This window comes from Neoarius graeffei, chromosome 14 (genome assembly GCF_027579695.1).
Source record: "Neoarius graeffei isolate fNeoGra1 chromosome 14, fNeoGra1.pri, whole genome shotgun sequence".
Lineage (NCBI taxonomy): Eukaryota > Metazoa > Chordata > Actinopteri > Siluriformes > Ariidae > Neoarius > Neoarius graeffei.
In genome coordinates, this window is record NC_083582.1 from 58,599,537 (window position 1) to 58,622,001 (window position 22,465).

Below are 22,465 nucleotides of genomic sequence, written 5' to 3' on the forward strand. Positions count from 1 at the left end.
TCAATGTTACTAATATTCTGTCTGACTGATGCCACTTTGTCAGTAAAGAAACAGACAAACTCTTCACAGGTTGCAGCGGAGGCATCAGACAGAACAGTGGGGCATGGATTAATAACAGAGTCAATAGTATTAAATAACAATCTAGGATGATGAGAGCTATTGGCTATAATGGAAGACAGATATTTGGACTTGGCCTCCTTCAGAGATCTCTGGTAAGCAGCTAAACTGTCCCTTAACCAGCCCAGGGATACATGCAATTTATCCTTTTTCCACCGCCGTTCAGCCTGTCTACATTGTTGCCTAAGCAGACGGGTGTGGTCATTCAACCAGGGATCCGTCTTGGTCTTAATGCTTTTTTGCCGAAAAGGGGCAACAGAATCCAGAATTGCAGAACAGGTAGAATGGAAAGTGGAAAGTAGACTCTCTGGGCAAAGGGAAGAAACCAGCCCACTGTCAGCATGCAGCTGAGAGTCTCTAAAGGCAACAGCAAACTCTCCAGCCGTTGATGAAGTAAAAATACGGCGTCTGTGAGCTAAGGAAACAGGCTTATTGGCAGGTGGGGGAGCAGCAAAATCGAAAACAATGGGGAAGTGATCCGAAATGGCAGTGTCCACTATTTCTCTGAGGGAAACTGAAAGCCCGTGAGAAATAATAAGATCGAGTGTGTGCCCATGCTCATATGTTGGTGCATTAACAGACTGGATGAGGCCAAAGGAATCCAAAAGGCTTTTAAACTCATTAGCCAATTGATTTGCTGCACAACAAACATGAATATTAAAGTCTCCACAAATCAATAATTTATCAAACTTTGCATTAAAATCAGACAAAAGCTCAGAGAACTCTTGAATAAAGTCCTTATTGAATTTGGGAGGACGATAGACTGTGGCACACAACACGGGGCAGGCGAGGTTGATCACAAACAACTGCAGTTCAAAGCTGGAATAATTATTAGCGGTTAACATTCGGCATCTAAAACTCTCCTTAAATACAGCAGCCAAACCGCCGCCACGACCAGCAGCTTGCGGGGTGCTGAAAAAAGAACAGCTGGAAGGGAGGAGCTCCGAGAAGGCGGTGTTCTCACCTGGTTTCAACCAGGTCTCTGTCACCAGAAGGAAATCCAGATCATGTGTTGTAAAAAAGTCATTAGAATTAATGTCTTATTTGTGAGAGATCTGGTGTTAATCAGTGCAATATGAGCTGAGCAACAGCCAGACTGATGAGAGGAGTGGGTGAGCGAGCGAAGATTCCCCGGCACACAGCCCCGCTGACAGGTCCACACTAGCCGACAACATGGGAACAACACCCCGGTGTCATGGAGAACCGGTCGGAGCCACCGATACCTGTACTCCATGGAACTCCGCAGATCATAGCCCCTATAGTCCATGGAAAATCCGGCTAATAAACGACGGGGATCGTAACGAGAAGAAGCTAGGTAAGATTTAAATTTAACGAGAACTCCTCTTCACTTTCCATGTCTTCTGCGGTGACTGCTGTGAGGTAGCCAGCAGGAAAGACACCGTAGATGTAGCGGTATAAATGCCAGAAAAGGCGGAGGTGTCTTTAAATGTCCATCAGAGCCGCAGATCGGCAGTTTTTCCAAAGACTCACAAATAATAAGAAGTGTCAGGCGATCATACACCTGCAGTGGGGACACACTCCGTATAACAAACAACAAACTCAAGACAAACAACAACACACTCAACAGAGGAAGACGGCCAGCCAAACACACAGGCGCCATCTTAGAATTCAAAAAGTTTGAATTCAACTTTCTGACTTCAGCCATCAAAGTCTCTAAGGAACATTACAGTAAGAAAAAAGGAAAGAAAGCACAACTTTATTCATCACACACACTTGTGAAATTCCTGTCTGCATTTAACCCATCTGAAGCAGTGAACACACACCCATTGCCTTCTACTGGATTATTATAGAGGTTTTCTCCTCTTAACCATTCACACTCACACCTATGGACAATTTAGAGCCACCAATTAGCCTAATCTGCATGTCTTTGGACTGGGGAGAAACCAGAGCACCCAGAGGAAACCCACGCAGACACGGGGAGAACATGCAAACTCCACTCAGAAAGGCCCCTGTCAACTGCAGGGCTCGAACCCAGAACCTTCTTGCTGTGAGGCAACAGTGCTAACCACTACACCACCGTGCCGCCGTTTAGCATTCATTAATGAAGATATTTCCTGTCAGTTGAATTTTGCAGAGGAGACCTGTGCCTTTTCAGGAAGCTGTGTGTTTGGATTCCACATGTCAGCACTGGAACTGAACAGCAAAATCTCTTATTTTGTAAACTCTGCTACTAAAACATCTTGTATTGTCATTTATTTTAAACTAAAGCTGAAAGCAGCAGACCTAGACTGACAAAATGAAGCCCAAATAAGACCCATAGTTGACCACATTGAGAAATCTTATTTAATCACCAAAACAATCAGACCTCTTATGTGGTACAGATCTCATCTCATCTCATTATCTCTAGCTGCTTTATCCTGCTCTACAGGGTCGCAAGCAAGCTGGAGCCTATCCCAGCTGACTACGGGCGAAAGGCGGGGTACACCCTGGACAAGTCGCCAGGTCATCACAGGGCTGACACATAGACACAGACAACCATTCACACTCACACCTACGGTCAATTTAGGGTCACCAGTTAACCTAACCTGCATGTCTTTGGACTGTGGGGAAAACCGGAGCACCCGGAGGAAACCCACACGGACACGGGGAGAACATGCAAACTCCGCACAGAAAGGCCCTCGCCGGCCACGGGGCTCGAACCCGGACCTTCTTGCTGTGAGGCAACAGCGCTAACCACTACACCACCGTGCCGCCCGTGGTACAGATTATTTAAATTATTTTAAGGATGCTGAGGTTGAGTGGATGTGTCACAAATGTTTTTTCAATAGTGTCTACACTGCTGCTTTTAAACACTAGACCACTGCTGTTAAAACACAAGCACAAGCATAAGGGGGATAAAAATATGGACTGATCAAGCTTATAAAATAGGACATCATATTTTTTATAATTACAGTGCCTCGCAAAAGTATTCATACCCCTTGAACTTTTTCACATTTTTCCACCTTACAACCATGAACTTAAAAGGTTTTTTTTATTGAGATTTTATGTGGTAGACCAACACAGAGTAGCACATAATTGTGAAGTGAAACGAAAATGATAAATGGTCTTCAAAATTTTAAACAAATAAAAATCTGAAAAATGTGGTGTGCATTAGTATTCAGCCCCCTGTACTCTGATACCTCTAAATACAATCCAGTGCAATCAATTGTCTTCAGAAGTCATCTAATTCATTAATAGAGTCCTACTGTGTATAATTTACTCTCAGCATAAATACACTTGTTCTGTGAAGGCCTCAGTGGTTTGTTAGAGAACACTGAAGAACAAACAGCATCATGAAGACCAAAGAACTCACCAGACAGGTCAAGGATAAAGTTCTGGAGAAGTTTAAAGCAGGGTTAGGTTATAAAAAAATATCCCAAGCTCTGAACATCTCAAGAAGCACTGTTCAATCCATCATTCAAAAATGGAAAAAGTATGGCACAACTGCAAACCTACCAAGACATGGCTGTCCACCTAAACTGACAGAGCAAGCAAGGAGAGCACTGGTCAGAGAAGCAGCCAAGAGGCCCATGATCACTCTGGAGGAGCTGCAGAAATCCACAGCTCAGGTGGGAGAATCTGTGCACAGGACAACTATAAGTCGTACACTCCACAAATCTGGCCTTTTTGGAAGAGTGGCAAGAAGAAAGCCATTGTTGAAAGACAGGCATAAGAAGCCATGTAGGGGACACAGCAAACATGTGGAAGAAGGTGCTTTGGTCAGATGAGACCAAAGTTGAACTTTTTGGCCTAAATGCAAAGTGCTATGTGTGGCGGAAAACTAACACTGCTCATCACGCTGCACACACCATCCCCACTGTGAAACATGGTCGTGGCAGCATCATGCTATGGGGATGCTTTTCTTCAGCAGAGCCAGGGAAGCTGGTCAGAGTTGATGGGAAGATGGATGGAGCTAAATACAGGGCAATCCTGGAAGAAAACCTGTTGGAGGCTGCAAAAGACTTGAGACTGGGAAGGAGATTCACCTTCCAGCAAGACAATGACCCTAAACATACAGCCAGAGCTACAATGGAATGGTTTAGATCAAAGAATATTCATGTGTTAGAATGGCCCAGTCAAAGTCCAGACCTAAATCCCATTGAGCATCTGTGGCAAGACTTGAAAATTGCTGTTCACAGACGCTCTCCATCCAATCTGGCTGAGCTTGAGCTATTTTGCAAAGAAGAATGGGCAAAAATTTCAGTGTCTAGATATGCAAAACTGGTAGAGACATACCACAAAAGACTTGCAGCTGTAATTGCAGCAAAAGGTGGCTCTACAAAGTATTGACGCAGGGGGAGGCTGAATACTAATGCACATCACATTTTTCAGATTTTTATTTGTTTAAAATTTTGAAGACCATTTATCATTTTCGTTTCACTTCACAATTATGTGCTACTCTGTGTTGGTCTATCACATAAAATCTCAATAAAAAACTTTTAAGTTCATGGTTGTAAGGTGGAAAAATGTGAAAAAGTTCAAGGGGTATGAATACTTTTGCAAGGCACTGTATGTGCTACTATTTTGTATTGACATCAGCCAAAAGCATCGTATCCAATGAGGTCATCCATCCATCCATTATCTGAAGCCACTTATGTTCTACAGGGTCGCAGGCAAGCTGGAGCCTATCCTAGCTGACTATGGGCGAGACGCAGGGTACACCCTGGACAAGTCGCCAGGTCATCGCAGGGCTGACACATAGACACAGACAACCATTCATGCTCACATTCACACCTATGGTCAATTTAGAGCCAACAATTAGCCTAACCCACATGCCTTTAGACTGTGGAGGAAACCGGAGCACTCGGAGGAAACCCACACAGACATGGGGAGAGCATGCAAACTCCACGCAGAAAGGCCCTCGCCGGCTGCTGGGCTCGAACCCAGGACCTTCTTGCTGTGAGGCGAGGTGACAGTGCTAACCACTACACCACCGTGCCGCCCCCAGTGAGGTCATGAGATATTAAATTGAGGTCGTTGAATTGCATGATGTATCCTATTTGTTGTGGGTTCAATTCACTATTTTGAGTTCACAAATTGATGCCTATGTTTTGGATAATTTGATCTGCTCTTCTGTAAACATGCCCACGGTTTATTAGATAATCTGACTAAATACTCATCCTCTAAGGTTACGCCTACATTTAGTAGGCAGTTAATGATTTTAGAGTGAAATATTTTGGTTACGACAAATTGTATTTTGGTTAACACAAATCAGACAGTGGTGCTGAACTTAATATTGCACCCCACTCACACAAGAAAAAAAGAACAAGTTCAAGGTCAGCATTGCACATAACAGAGACACTATTTAGTTTTAATGCTAATAGAATAAGTCTTAGTGGACATATAGCTTTTTTTTCCCCTGAACACCAGAGCCTTTATTCAATTGTTCCCAGTGAGGAGAGAGCATCTGCAGTCAAATGAAGCCACTTGGAGACAAAGCGCTGCATCCAGCATCTTTTTTTTTTTCCAGAGCATTCTGCATTTTTGTACAGTCGTTCCAAGCGCTTCTCTGGGAAAATCTCTGAACTTTACAGAAAGGCACTGGTGTTGTCACTGTCGCTCCTTTTCAGGCAACCAATCATATGGGTGGGACTCGTCACCCTGGTAACCAAAAAAATATGTAGGATAAACTTGTTCTGGCTGTCTGTCTATCCCAAGCTCTATGATAGATAATAAAAAGCAAAAGGGTGATGCAAGTCGATCATACAACAGCGGTTAGAGTTGTGATATGCTGTCAAGACTGGTGTCATAGAAACAAAACCCACACACAGTGTAGGAGTGCTTTTTTGATGAAGCGCTGGGATGAAGCATTCCCCAGTGCCCTGTCAGCGCTTTTCTGCTTGAGAAAAATGCAATATGGACACACGCCCTAACAATAAACAACTTCAGTCTCACTGTGTATGCTCACTTCAAGCCTGAATATCTCATTGTCCATACAATTGTATGCAAAGGTTTGGGCACCTCTAACCAAATTATATATTTTGTTGATTTTTGAAGTGAAGTAAACACAACTTCTGGAGGAAGCTGTATAAAAATGGTGGATGTTGGATTCTTGTTGGATTTTGAGGTATGTTTTGGATCATTGATCTGTTGTACATGCCAGCTTCTGTCATGTTTGTTTCCAATATTTGCTGTAATTTACTGGAATTCATTCTTCCATCTACCTGTGAAATGTTTCCTGAGTCAATGAGTGTCATATAAAACATGCAGTTCAAAGACATGCAGTTAGGTTAACATGGGACAGCCTTGGGCTGAATTGCCCAAGAGTGGCGGTGTGCACATAAGCAGCGGCTTTGCTCTCCTATGATGAACTAAATTTCATTGTACATTTGTGCAGTGACAATAAAGGCATTCTATCTCTGTTGTATTTTCTATAGAACCCCAAACCAAAATAGATCAACTCCCATGCTTATCAGTTGTTATCTTATCAGCATTGTTATCAAATGCTGCTCCATTTTTCTCCAGATATACCCAGGGAGCCAAAGAGTTCCTTTATATCATCAGTCCACATCACTTTAATTACTAAGTTTAATTAATTACCGCGAGTTGGCCTAGTGGTTAGAGTGTCCACCTCTCAATCATGAGTTTTACTTGTGGTCGGGTCATAGCAAAGACCATCATAAAAATGGTACCTACTGCCATCTGGCAAGGCACACTGCAATAAAGATGCGAATGGGGAGTCAAACTCTCGCGGTTACCAGAGGACCAGCCCCCAATGTAACCCTAGCTATGTAACAGGCGAGAGGGCGAGGGCTATAGAAACGGTGATCGGCACTGCCCAATGCGCCCATGACATGGGAAGGACTTTAGAATTTTTTAGACTTAATTAATTAATGATTTAAATAATTCAGAGTCTTTAAAACTACAAGGGTGTCCAAACATTTGCACCTGCCGACTTCTATTCTATTTATTATTATTATTATTATTATTATTATTTAAAGTACAGAAAATATATTTGTGGCAGCGGAGGCGTGGTCAAGCATCGGTCTGTGACCGGAGGGCGGAGTCAGGGAAGGTAAGTGGTAGAATCACTGCACCTGATGTCAGTTAATGTGTGTTTGTGTGTCTGCCCCAGTGACCGTGCCCTGTATAAGGAGAGAGAGAGCAGAGGAAGAGGGCCCTCTCCCCAACCAGACGACCTGTGTGTGTGCATGCGTGGCTGGGAGAATAACGTCACTGTAAAGTGTCCAAATAAAGAGATTTTGGTGAACTCAGTTCTGGCCTGCCGTCCTTCTGTACTCCACCCACCCGTACGAATTGCAACAGTGGTGCCGAAACCCGGGAGCGGAGCACAGAGAAGAACAGCCCCATGGAGTCCTCCCCGTTCATGGACCTGGTCCACGCCCTCGCCACAGCCCAGCAGAGCCAGCACCAGGTGCTAGTCGCCCTCCGGAAGGAGCAGGAGCAAAGGTTTGAGGCCCTGGTGCTGGCGCAGCAGGAAGATCATCAGGCATTCCGGCACCTCCTCGCATTGGCAGGGTCCACCACCTCCACTGCCGCGGGCCCTCCCCATCTCACCCTAATGAAGATGGGCCCGCACGACAACCCCGAGGCCTTCTTCACGCTCTTTGAGCAGGCAGCAGAGGCCTCGGGCTGGCCAGTGGAACAGCGCGCGATGCGCCTCCTCCCCCTGCTAATGGGTGAGGCGCAGCTGGCCGTGCTACAGCTCCCTGCCGACAGCCAGCTGGTCTACGCCAACCTCCGCCGGGCCGTCCTCCAGCGTGTGGGGCGCACCCCCGAACAACATCAACAGCGCTTCCACACTCTGTGCCTGGAGGAAGTCGGCCGGCTGTTCGCGTTTGGCCAGCAACTCCGGGATGCCTGCTGGTGGTGGCTGAGGGCTGACAACCGTGATGCCGCGGGAATCATCAATCTGGTGGTACTGGAACAGTTCATCACCCGACTACCCGAAGGGACCATGGAGTGGGTCCAGTGCCATCACCTGGCGTCGCTGGATCAGGCCATTGAGCTGGCGGAGGACCATTTGGCGGCTGTTCCGACGGCAGGACAGCAGATCTCCTCTTCTCCCATCTCCTCTCTCTCTCTTTCCCTCCTCCCCTTCTGTGTCTCATCCTCGCCCCGTTCCCCCACCACGGAGGCGGGGGCCGGCTCCACCCCAGCCGGCCCGCCACATCCGCGGTGCCCTCCCGTTTCCTCCTTCCGTGTCAGTCTCTTCCCCCCCTCAGGTGAGTGAGCCCTAGAGTACCGGTGCAGAGAGAAAGCCCGGGCTGGTTTGCTGGTGCTGCGGGGAGCGGGGGCACCTCCAGCAGCAGTGCTCGGCAATGGAGGTGGGTGTGGTGGTCCAGATCCCCGATGCGCCAGGAGCCGCCCTCGATCGGGCCGGAGCGTATCACATACCGGTGAGTGTCCAAGGGGATACATATCAGGCGTTGGTGGACTCGGGCTGTAATCAGACCTCCCACCAAAGCCTGGTGCAAGACGAGGCATTGGGGGGAGCACAATTGGTGAAGGTGTTGTGTGTGCACGGGGATGTTCACAACTACCCTTTAGTGTCGGTTCACATTCTTTTTCGAGAGGAAAAATTTAGTGTAAAGGCAGCGGTTAATCCTCGCCCTACCCACTCGATAATTTTGGGGACTGATTGGCCGGGATTTCGGGAGTTAATGAGTCATTTAGTGAAGAGTGGGGCCTGCCGTAGTTCAGCAGGGGGAGGTCCCAGTGTGGCATTGGTGGGAGCAGCTGTCACAGAGCCGTCTACGTCATCTCCGTGTCAGAGTGAGGAGCTGAAGGCTCCTCCTCCTTCTCTCATGGAATCCCTTGCGGATTTCCTGTTAGAGCAGCCGCAAGACAAGACTCTGCGGCATACGTTTGACCAAGTGAGAGTAATCGATGGTCAAACACTCCAGCCAAATGCCACCCCGTCCTTCCCCTATTTCTCCATTATGAGAGATAGATTATACTGAGTGACGCAGGACACTCAGACTAAGGAGCCAATTACACAGCTTTTGATTCCAAAGAGCCGCCGGTAACTGGTATTCCAGGCGGCTCACTTTAATCCCATGGCTGGACACTTGGGGCAGGATAAGACACTAGCCCGAATAATGACCCGGTTCTATTGGCCAGGGATTCGCGGCAATGTCCGTAGGTGGTCTACGGCATGCCGCGAATGCCAGTTAGTAAATCCAGCAACCATTCCAAAAGCGCCTTTGCGCCCTCTACCATTAATCGAGACCCCATTCGAAAGAATTGGGATGGATCTCATTGGGCCATTAGATCGGTCAACACGAGGGTATCGCTTTATTTTAGTTCTGGTGGACTATGCAACGCAATACCTGGAAGCGGTGCCTCTTCGCAATATCTCAGCATGCAGTATTGCAGAGGCGCTCTTCCGCGTCATCTCCCGAGTCGGAATCCCCAAAGAGATTTTGACTGATCAAGGCACCTCATTTATGTCATGCACACTGAGCGAACTGTATGGGTTATTGGGAATTAAGCCGATCCGCACCAGCGTCTATCACCCACAAACGGACGGTTGAGTCAAACGGTTCAATCGCACACTCAAGAATATAATTAAAAAGTTTGTTCGCGAGGACGCACGCAATTCGGATAAATGGTTCGAACCCCTGTTATTTGCAGTGCGAGAGGTTCCACAAGCCTCCACAGTCTTCTCCCCATTCTAATTATTATATGGGCGTAAGCTGCGCGGCATCCTAGATGTACTGCGAGAAAATTGGGAGGAGGGACCTTCCCCGAGCAAAAATGAAATTCAATACATTTTTGACCTGTGCGCAAAACTCCACACACTCACACACCTAACCCAGGAGAATTTGCAGCAGGCCCAAGAATGGCAAACCCACCTGTACGACAGGGGTATGCGCCTTAGGGAGTTCGCACCAGGAGATAAAGTACTCGTACTGTTGCCCACATCAAGCTCCAAATTGATCGCCAAGTGGCAAGGACACTTTGAGGTCACACGGCGAGTCGGGGACGTCGACTATGAGGTGAGGTGAACGGACAGGGGTGGGGTGTTACAGATTTACCACCTCAGTCTGCTCAAACTCTGGAACGAGGAGGTCCCCTTGGTGTTGGTGTCAGTGGGTCTGGAGAAGGCGGAGCTGGGGCCGGAGGTTCAAAAGGGGCATTGACATCGTGTACCTCTCTGGTCCCCTGTGGAAACCACCTCTCCCCGACCCAACTCACGGAGGTTGCCCAGTTGCAGACCGAATTTTCGGACGTGTTCTCGCCCCTGCCCGGCCGCACCGGCTTCATAGAACATCACATCGAGACGTCCCCAGGGGTGGTAGTGTGCAGCCGCCCTTACAGGCTACCCGAACACAAGAAAAAAGTGGTTAAGGGAAGAACTCAAGGCAGTGCTCGAAATGGGCATCGTCGAAGAGTCCCACAGTGACTGGAACAGCCCGGTGGTCTTGGTTCCCAAGGCCGACAGGTCGGTCTGGTTCTGTGTGGACTGTAGAAAAGTCAACGCGGTGTCTAAATTCGATGCATACCCAATGCCTCGTATTGACGAGTTGCTGGATCGACTAGGCATGGCTCGCTTTTACTCGACACTGGATTTGACAAAGGCTTATTGGCAGATCCCCTTGACTCCACTATCCGGAGAAAAAATGGCCTTTACCACACTGTTTGGCTTACACCAATTTGTTACACTTCCTTTTGGGCTGTTTGGGGCACCCGCTACGTTCCAGTGGCTTATGGACAGGGTCCTCCGCCCCCACACCACCTATGCAGCCAGAACTTAGATGATATCATAATCTATGGTAATGACTGGCCGTGGCATTTAGAACACCTAAGGGCCGTCCTTAGGTCACTGAGGCGAGCGGGTCTCACGGCCAACCTGAAGAAGTGTGCGATTGGGCGGGTGGAAGTATGGTATCTGGGCTTCCACTTGGGCAATGGGCAGGTGCATCCCCAAATTAACAAGACAGCAGTGATTGCGGCCTGCCCGAGGCCCAAGACCAAAAAGGGGGTGAGACAGTTCCTGGGGCTGGCTGGCTACTATCATAGGTTTATACCTAATTATTTGGATGTCACCAGCCCGCTGACTGATCTCACTAAAAAGGGGGCACCAGATCCAGTCCAGTGGACGGAGCAATACCAGCCGGCTTTCTCGGAGGTGAAGGCTGCACTGTGTGGGGGGCCACTGTTACACTCCCCTGACTTTTCTCTCCCCTTTATGATGCAGACGGACACGTCGGACAGAGGGCTGGGGGCTGTTTTGTCCCAGGAGGTGGAGGGGGAAGATCATCCAGTGCTGTATATCAGCAGAAAGCTGTCAGTGCGTGAGGGGCACTACAGCACCATCGAGAAAGAGTGCCTAGCCATCAAGTGGGCGGTCCTCGCCCTCCGCTACTACCTGCTGGGATGCCCTTTCACCCTCTGTTCAGACCACACACCCCTCCAGTGGCTCCACCACATGAATGATGCCAACACGCGGATCACCCGTTGGTATCTGGCACTCCATCCCTTTAACTTCAAGGTGATCCACAGGCCGGGGGCACAGATGGTCGTGGCGGACTTCCTCTCCCGTCAAGGGTGGGGGGAGTCGGCTGCAGGCCGGATGGCCGCCCGGCCTGAGTCGGGCGATGGGGGTATGTGGCAGTGGGGGCATGGTCAAGTGTTGGTTTGTGACCAGAGGGCGGAGTCAGGGAAGGTAAGTAGCAGAATCACTGCACCTGATGTCAGTTAACGTGTGTTTGTGTGTTTTCCCCAGTGACAGCGCCCTATATAAGGAGAGAGAGAGCAGAGGAAGAGGGCTCTCTCCCCAACCAGACGACCTGTGTGTGTGCATGTGTGGCTGGGTGAATAACGTCACTGTAAAGTGTCCAAATAAAGAGATTTTGTTGAACTCAGTTCTGGCCTGCCGTCCTTCTGTGCTCCACCCACCCTTCCAAATTGCAACAATATTGTTTGCTAAAGAGGTCATGTTTATGTCTTTTAAAGTGACACAGGTCAATGTGCTGGTTCAGGAATCATTTAATCCACTCCACTTTCTGAATTGTTTGAGCTGATACCCATCCTCATAGTTGGTATGCATCATCTTGTTTCAATACATTTTATTTCCTAATGCAGGGCATCCTAACCACATGTTAGTCTGTTTACAAACCACTTGACAACCAGTTTGGAAAAGTCATGTAAGGTCATGCGTGGGTCAGTGGTGGCAATCACGGAGCTGTAGCAAACATGGTGGATCGCCTAGATCGAATGAAGACTCCTAAATCAAGACAAAAAACAAATTGAAATATTCCAAATCTAAACGGACCTGTGAGCTTGAAGGCTCTCGAGTGCTCACTTCTGTGTCAGAGGCTGCCAGTTCCACCATGTTTCTTGCTACTTCGCTCATTATCTATATAATAAGCGGCAAAGTTTGTTTGTTTGTTTGTTTGTTTGTTTGTTTGTCTTGAGGTACATTGTCATTTCTCTATGGAGTTTCACCAAATTTGGCAAGTAGGTCCAGGGATGACCTGGAATTTTGCAGATGTAAACAAAATTCATGTATGGGCCCCAGGGAGGTCCCTGGGGGGCACAATGTCCACCCACCCCCTCCCTCAATGCCTTTCATGTTACATTTATCAACATAAACTCTCGGCAGATCTTCACTAAACTTGACACATTGGTACAGGAGATAGCCACAATTTGGCAGAACTCAGAAATTCCATATTTGGGCCCCAGGGGGTCCCTGGTGGGCTCCTGGGTGGTGGATGTTTTGATTTTTGTTTGTCTTGGGTTAACATCACCATTTATCAATGGATCATCAGTAAATTTGACATAGAAGTCGGGGGCAACCCAGAATTTTGCAAAGCCTGGGCAATGCCGGGTAACCTGCTAGTAATATTATAATGAGAATAAAGTTCAGTCGTTTCCATACCAAAGTGTAAACATTACTGCACTTTTCCCCCCAGCTCATTCTACTTCACAGGCATGAGGCAGCACGAAATACACCATGCAATTCAAGTACCTAAGGGTTAGTCTAGCTCCACAGGTTATGATTAATCTTTTTAATACATTGACCTGTGTCACTAACTTCAAAAATCAGCAAAAATGTAATTTAGCCATAGGTGCCTTATTAATTTCATACAACCTTATTAAATTTCCTGCTCATTTCAGAATGAACAACAACAACAAAAAAGTGTGATATGCATCCATGGGCATACTAATGTACAAACACAAGTAAACATCCATCCATTATCTGTAGCCGCTTATCCTGTGCAGGGTCATGGGCAAGCTGGAGCCTACCCCAGCTGACTATGGGCGAGAGGTGGGGTACACTCTGGACAAGTCGCCAGATCATTGCAGGGCTGACACAAAGAGACAAACAGTCATTCACATTCACATTCATACCTATGGTCAATTTAGAGCCATCAATTAACCTAACCTGCATGTCTTTGGACTGTGGGGGAAACCGGAGCACCTGGAGGAAACCCACGCAGACACAGGGAGAACATGCAAACTCCACACAAAATGGCCCTCGTCGACCACTGGGCTTAAACCCAGAACCTTCTTGCTGTGAGGTGACAGTGCTAACCACTACACCACTGTGCTGCCCCACAAGTAAACATGCTCTCAGTTAAACTATTGAATCTGCAAAATAATGTTCACACTTAAACAAAGGATTTTTTTTCCACCAAACATAGTTTTTCCCCCTTCATGTGTATAGTATTGGTATATGGCATGTGTCTGTGTAAGTATGTATGTAGTATTTGATGGTAGTGTTGAGATTGAAATCCTGACCCTTCACTAAAACCATCTCCAACAGAGCACTATCACAGTGATAGAGGACAAAAACACAGTGAGTTATTTTCTCCTTCCTGCATCAACAGCCTTCATCAGCTCCCTCAATTGTACAACTGTCTCCCACAAACAGCTTGTCGATAATGATTGATTGGGAGTGAGTTCTGCCAGCTCAAGAAACTAACAAGCAGGGAAGAAAGGGGATATTTTTTTGTACCATTAAGCCAATACAAAGAAACTAAACCCTCTTACAAATCTTTTTCTTATCAATTTTCATATGGATAAATTCATGTCAGTTACTTAAATGTATATAGATTGGAAATGTGACCTGTTGTATTGGTAATTTTACAGACTTGCTCAAGTTACAACAATCTAGTTAAGGAAGATCCGATGAAGTTAAGCCAAGTTTCACACAAAAAAATAAGAAAAACAAAATGCCTTGTTGTGCATCATCAACCAGCCATCAGGCATCAAGATAGATGGCAGAAAATACCTCCTCCATCTCTGTAGCTGTTTGTTCAGAGAACAATGTGACAGTGGTTTGTAATATAACTTTGCTCACTTTATGTAATTAGCAGGACTGTGTGTTTATGGCTCTGTATCTCTTGATGATGTTGCCTAGAAACAAAGACTAATGTGGCATTGTTGCCCTTCAATTTCTGAATGTCACCCATGACTACGTTCTCAACGTCTCCAATTAAAACAGCATTACATATTCCTTAGCACTAATTGGTTGACCTGGTGACCAGGAACCTACAAGGAATTGTACAATTCTCTCTATCTGAACATAACAAAATCTATACATTACCTGCTTTGTTAGTCATGCTGTAGTCGAGAGGTCGGGGTTGTATTTCCTGATAACATTTCACTTCATGACTAAATAATGAGTTGAAAGACGCTCTTAAGTGACAAACATTATCTTTGTAAATGGGTTTTCCGAACACACTCGTAAGAAGGACTCTAAAGAGCAACTTTGCTAAGAGCATCGTTGCAACATGCATCCTTGCTAAAGGCATTAGTAGTTGCTAAATCCAGTCGATGAAGTCACAGGGCATTCATTTTTAATCAAAAACCAATTAAATATAAAGTGCTTAAAATATGGTGACATATTGTATCAACATTAAGCATTGCACATATAATGTGGTAATAAATAATTGAAACTATTTAACATTTTTGGATATAAACATTTTTTATTCCAAGTGTGTTTTTTATTGAAAGAATATGCAAATAATGAGCTAAATAATGAAGTAAAATGTTTGCCCTGTGCCCAATCATTTCTTTGTTACCCAATGAAGAGCTTCATGTCCCTTATAAAATGGAATGCAGCTGATTGGTATTTGGTGTATGAAGGAGATATCTATACCATCACCTGCCTTCCCTTCCCCAGACTGCAGTGCCTCCCCACCCCCCATGGCCTCACTGCCTCCTCATCCCCCGGACCCTCTCAAGTGGCTGCTTCCCAGACTGCAGGCAGCTAGAGTCCAGCTGGCTGAGAGTGTCTGTGCAGCCGGGAGCTGCTGAACATTGAGAAGGAGCGGCTCCAGTTGCTCTGAGACCTGCATGACCAAAGGGAGGGGCACCATCAGGAGCAGATGGGCCTTAAATGGGCAAAACTAGACCTGCTGTCCAGACAAGTAGAGCTTCGGAGTGGATTTGCTGGAGTGCAGTCATGATTATTTTAACTGATATTCACAATGCCAAGTTGGCAATGTTCTCCCAAAAAAAAAAAAAAAATTATATATATAATACACACACACACACGCACAGAGGTGCTTGAAAGTTTGTGAACCACTTAAAATTTTCTATATTTCTGCATAAATATGACCTAAACCATCATCAGATTTTCACACAAGTCCTAAAAGTAGAAAAAGAGAACCCAGTGAAAGAAATGAGACAAAAATATTATACTTGGTCATTTATTTATTGAGGAAAATTATCCAATATTACATATCTGTGAGTGGCAAAAGTATGTGAACCTTTGCTTTCAGTATCTGGGATGACCCAATAACTGCAACTAAACATTTCCAGTAATTGTTGATCAGTCCTGCACACCGGCTTGGAGGAATTTTAGCCCATTCCTCTGTACAGAACAGCTTCAACTCTGGGATGTTGGCGGGTTTCCTCACATGAACTGCTCGCTTCAGGTCCTTCCACAACATTTCAATTGGATTAAGGTCAGGACTTTGACTTGGCCATTCCAAAACATTAACTTTATTCTTCTTTAACCATTCTTTGGTAGAACAACTTGTGCGCTTAGGGTCATTGTCTTGCTGCATGACCCACCTTGTCTTGAGATTCAGTTCATGGACAGATATCCTGACATTTTCCTTTAGAATTCGCTGGTATAATTCAGAATTCATTGTTCCGTCAACTATGGCAAGCTGTCCTGGCCCAGATGCAGCAAAACAAGCCGAAACCATGATACCACCACGAGCATGTTTCACAGATGGGATAAGGTTCTTATGCTAGAATGCATTGTTTTCCTTTCTCCAAACATAACACTTCTCATTTAAACCAAAAAGTTCTATTTTGGTCTCATCCGTCCACAAAACATTTTTCCCATAGCCTTGTGGCTTGTCCACATGATCTTTAACAAACTGCAGATGAGCAGCAATGTTCTTTTTGGAGAGTAGTAGCTTTCTCCTTGCAACCCTGCCATGCACACCACTGTTGTTCAGTGTTCTCCTGATGGTGGACAAATGAGCATTAACATTAATGCTCATGAGTTAATGCTCATGGGCATTAACATTAACTCGCCGACTGTTACACGCCTTGCTCTTGGAGTGATCTTTGTTGGTCAACTACTCCTGGGGAGAGTAACAATGGTCTTGAATTTCCTCCATTTGTACACAATTTGTCTGACTGTGGATTGGTGGAGTCCAAACTCTTTAGAGATGGTTTTGTTACCTTTTCCAGCCTGATTAGCATTAACAATGCTTTTTCTGAGGTCCTCAGAAATCTCCTTTGTTCGTGCCATGATACCCTTCCACAAACATGTGTTGTGAAGATCAGACTTTGATTATATACCCGTTCTTTAAATAAAACAGGATGCCCACTCATACCTGATTGTCATCCCATTGATTGAAAAAACCTGAGTCCAATTTCACCTTTAACTGCTAATCCTAGAGGTTCACATACTTTTGCCACTCACAGATATGTAATATTGGATCATTTTCCTCAATAAATCAATGACCAAGTATCATTTTTTTTGTCTCATTTGTTTAACTGGGTTCTCTTTATCTACTTTTCGGACTTGTGTGAAAATCTGATGATGTTTTAGGTCATATTTATGCAGAAATACAGAAAATTCTAAAGGGTTCACAAACTTTCAAGCACCACTGTATATATGTTACAGGTGCAGAAATGTATCGCATTTATGACACTAAATTAGATAACCACTTGGATTTAACTGGAGTTAAGTTTGATTAAAATATTGTGTGATCAATGTGACGTTATGATATCCATACATAATTCCATCTCATCTCATTATCTCTAGCTGCTTTATTCTGTTCTACAGGGTCGCAGGCAAGCTGGAGCCTATCCCAGCTGACTACGGGTGAAAGGTGGGGTACACCCTGGACAAGTCACCAGGTCATCACAGGGCATATATTCATAATGTTTTGCATATATTTATTTAATAATTATGTCATGTACAAGAAAAATAATTTAACACTGGCAGCAGATTCAACACCAGTTTCCGGCCGTTGATTCGAAGAAACCCTTGGAGGTCCATGCACAATCTGTGCATTCAGCTGTGAGCGAGACATTCTTTGCTGTGAAAGAGTGATCCAGATCCATCTTAAGTTAAGAGCAAACTAAAGTACTACTTTGGCTATGACGTTGTTTGGGAAAACCATGCTAGCTTAATGATGGGTCTTAAGAGGCAGTTGAAGATGCTCTCAGCATCAAGAAGCTTTCAGGAATCCTCCCCAAGCGACTTTGATAAGGGCCAATTTGTGATGACTGGATGACTGGGTCTGAGCATCTCCAAAATGGCACATCTTGTAGGGTGTTCCTGGTATGCAGTGGTTAGTACCTACCAAAACTGATCCAAGGAAGGACAACCGGTGACCCAGCGACAGGGTCATGGGTGTTGAAGGCTCATTGATTCCCATGGGGCATGAAGGCTAGCCCATATGGTTCAATCTCACAGAAGAGCTACTGTAGCACAAACTGCTGAAAAAGTTAATGCTGACACCTTTCTGTTTTAGCCAGCAGTAACTTTTTCAGCAGTTTGTGCTACAGTGGCTCTTTTGTGGGACTGGACCATATGGGCTAACCTTCGTGCCCCATGCGAATCAGTGAGCCTTGGCTGCCCATGACCCTGTTGCCAGTTCACCGGTTGTCTCTTCTTGGATCACTTTTGGTAGGTACTAACCACTGCATACTGGGAACACCCCACAAGATTTGCCATTTTGGAGATGCTCAGACCCAGTCATCTAGCCATCACAATTTGGCCTTTGCCAAAGTCACTCAGATCCTTACGCTTGCCCATTTTTCCTGCTTCCAACACATCAACTTCAAGAACTGACTGTTCTCTTGCTGCCTAATATCCTTTGACAGGTGCCATTGTAACAACATAATCAATATAATTCACTTTACTGGTCAGTGTTAACATTCAGTATTTATTATAGTGTTATTTATAATAGTGTCAAGTAATGAGTATGGTTTTATTGTTTGCATTTATATAATTAGTGTTTGCACAGTCTCATCTCATCTCATTATCTCTAGCCACTTTATCCTTCTACAGGGTCGCAGGCGAGCTAGAGCCTATCCCAGCTGACTACGGGCGAAAGGCGGGGTACACCCTGGACAAGTCGCCAGGTCATCACAGGGCTGACACATAGACACAGACAACCATTCACACTCACATTCACACCTACGGTCAATTTAGAGTCACCAGTTAACCTAACCTGCATGTCTTTGGACTGTGGGGGAAACCGGAGCGCCCGGAGGAAACCCACACGGACACGGGGAGAACATGCAAACTCCACACAGAAAGGCCCTCGCCGGCCACGGGGCTCGAACCCAGGACCTTCTTGCTGTGAGGCGACAGCGCTAACCACTACACCACCGTGCCGCCCTGTTTGCACAGTATAATTTTTATATAGTTTCAACTTTTGTTTTAGTGGACATTGGAAAATATTGTGTAATGTTTATTTTTTACAATCATTTTATGAATGATGCCAGTTACTCCAGCCATAAACACCAGCCATGCTGTTTCTAGGACCATGATCACAAAAACAACAGCAATTTTGACTCTGTAGGGGCACCGCATTGTTCATAATTCACAGTTAGGTGTTCAATTGAAATGATTGTTTCTGTCACGTCCTGCATTACCTGTTGAGTCGTTGTTTTGCTCTTTACTGTGTCGCGTTATGATGACGTCGGTTGGCGCGTCGAAACTTTACATATAAAACTGACATGCAGTAAGTTTTGAGAGGATTAACGTTTTCCCAAGTTTGGGCTTTTAAACCTATCCGCTGTGTCTGTGTCTCCCCACTGTGTCAACACCTTTACAACTCCTAATAAACAACAGACCGATTGTGCAGGGCACACATCCAATTAATTCACATAGGGCAAAAATAAGGAAATAATTAACTTCCTTAAAGGCAGCTCTGTTTCATCCAAAGCTATTACAACTGTTATGGTCAATCCAAAATGATTATACCAAGTGCTGAATTGAAAGAAGCAGTGTGTAGTTATTGGCCCCTAACTAGAAATTACCTGTACAACACTCATATTATTGACACATTCTGCATGTAATTTGATGCAAAAATATATACATACTAAAGCCATTTTTTTAATGTTCACAGAAAACAATTTCAAAAATCATCAAAATAAACAAACAAATATACAAAAACAAGCTGAAACTAACTAGGGTGTGGGAGTAGGAATGAGTACATCTTTTAGAAGTGATGGACAAGTGCAACTTGGAATAAACAAAGTGCAGGAGATGGGTTCTTTTGTTTGTGCTAAAAAATGGTGGTGGTGGCGCTGTGGAGGGGGGGTTTGGATAAGCACAGAACAAAAGCAAGGATTGATGGGATCACATGAGGGAAATGAACATCATAGGAGCTTTTTGTGGGGATCTCTCTCTCTCTCTCCCCCCTTTTTTCTTATCTCTCATCTTCCTGAACTAAAGAAGTGAGGATAGTGCTACACTGAGTGCTATCTAAATGTTTTAGGGGTGCCTGGGAATTGGGATCTCCTCCAGAAAACAAATACACTTAGTGTAATCCATGGAGTAAATCTGGGAGGGGAAAGAAAAGAAAAGTGACTTGGATGGCAGATTGAAGTAAAAACAGAATGATGATGCTCAGTTGCGACAATCTACATATTTTTTTAAACCAAATTTTAATTTCCTACAAGAATAGATATTGTCATTTGCACATTTACACATTATACATTTAGTACCTTTTTTTAATGACCTGTATGACCGAGTGCAAGAAAAGTTTGGAGTTGATATTAAGTAAACCAAGTTAAATGGCAAATTTTGTTCTGTAAAACTTGTAAACATCATCTGTGTATTTGCAGTTTATTTTAGTTGGCATTGGAAGACTTCGGGACATTTTGAAAACAAAACAAAAACAAGCAAACAAAACAAAAAATAAACCAAAGCAAGCAAGCAAACAAACAGTTCCTCACCGACTTCTGACCTCTCAGGGACAGACGTGATGAAAGGGCCGTCAGGGAATTTGGGTGCGTTGTCATTGATGTCTTGCACTTTGATAATGAACTCAGACTCTGGTTCCAAGGGTTTGTTGGTGTTCAGGTCAATGGCTTGAGCATGGAGAACATAATGGGACTTTTTCTCCCGGTCCAGACTCTTGGTGGCATGGATATCTCCTGTTACCTCATTGATTATGAAGATAGTTCCTGCGCCTTCCCCACTTAAGATATATCTGACTGAGCCATCACCTTTATCTGAATTTGAATGAAGCTGAGAGGAGAGAATAAAACAAGGGGGGAAAATCAGTATGATATCTTAGGTTACATAGAATATGTAATTGTCTGCTATTTAAACATTTCAAAATCTATGGTATTTATTGAGATAGTTATTCATATTTCATACTCATATCGTACACTTTGTGAATTATTTTTATATTGTACGCCTTGTGAATAAGACTGAAGAGCATCTGACATCTTGTGAAATCCATGTTTGATATTTTGAAGGGTAAACTTTACATTTCATACTCCAAGAAAAGTAGAATAATTCATTTAAATCCTTATATCATTTGAGAGTGAGTTTGGTTCAGTTTCCCAAAATTTGCAGGGAGGTGGTGAACAAAGAGGGAGTTAAGATGAGTGAGAGAAATGGGGAAATATAATTCTTGTTTCTTTCATAATTAATAGCTAGAGGATAATCTACTGTTCTCTTGCTAATAGATAAGCTGCATCTCAGCCACAGCTCATCACAACTATACATCAGTAAATGTTTTACAAAAATTAATAAATAAACAAGGTAATAAATAGCTGTGTGCTGCTTAGGCTGCATATAGTCTTGCATTATGTAAGCTGTTCTGCCTTAAAACTTATTTTTCTTTTCAATTACTGGGTTCTGAGGCAAAATCAATTTGCCACAAATATCCATGTTAAGACAAATTCAGATTTTGCCATGTTTTGGTACCCAGAAGGAGGACTGAAATTTAGATTCAATCTCATCTGCAAAAGACCTGCAAAGACCCCTCCCCCCATTTTACCATTGGAAAATATCACTAGGAGCAGCTTTGGAGTTCATTTGGTGCATTTCCTTACTGCTGTTTTAAGGTTTCTTGACCTGTCTGACAGTGCAGCAGTTCAAGAATATTTATACTGCAGTACTTCTGAAATTTTGAATTGAACTCATTAGAAGCTTTTTTTTTAATAAAGGCATGCCTCCAAGAGTAGTGACAGTAAGGTTTATATTAATGTACTCATTCTAATACGCTATTGTTTCTAGAGTAGCATCTCATTCACTTGTATGGTGGGTGCTCCAAATAATCTAAGACTAGTGTCAGTGCTTTTTAACAGTTAGTAGGTTTTCCACCATGAGAAAGTCTTCTAAATAGAGGATTTTTTGTTTTTCTCTATTTGTGCTTTCTGTTTTCTCTTTAAAATAACAAGCTACATTGGTTTTGTATTAAGACAGAGACAGAAACACCTAATAAAAACGTATTAGCAATCAATAGAGAGAAAGTCAGGCTGGTGAGGAAGCAACTATTTATAGCTACTATAATGTTAGTGATAACAGGAGCAAGCTACAGTAAGTGTGATGACTGGCAAATTTCTGTGGTACAAGGGGAATAAAACAAAACAGGGCATGGTGTTACAGGTATAGTTAGATAATAAGCTTAAGTGTGGGAAGAGTGACTCCACTTCACATAAGACCACATCACACCACTCCATCAATGATTATGTTCGTATAACCGGAATGATTATGTTCCTATTAAGGTTGTGTTTTATTCCAACTTCAATATTCTGTAAGTTACTATTCCTCAACAATTTTAATGACATTGTCTAAGAAGTATCTGATTTATATTCATAAACCAAAGGGATAAAACAACACACACACACACAATATATATGGGCGGCACGGTGGTGTAGTGGTTAGCACTGTCGCCTCACAGCAAGAAGGTCCGGGTTTGAGCCCCGTGGC

General features: G+C 44.4%; 1 protein-coding gene across 3 annotated transcripts in view; it reads right to left on the reverse strand.

The window, feature by feature from the left end:
- Positions 1–22,465, reverse strand: part of LOC132898496 (cadherin-18) — a 298,900-nt gene that overhangs the window by 238,069 nt on the left and 38,366 nt on the right. For all 3 annotated transcript variants that reach the window (XM_060940160.1, XM_060940158.1, XM_060940159.1), the window contains exon 2: positions 20,476–20,770. In XM_060940160.1, the coding sequence (XP_060796143.1) occupies positions 20,476–20,770 (295 nt within the window). The remainder of the gene's footprint in view (positions 1–20,475; positions 20,771–22,465) is intronic.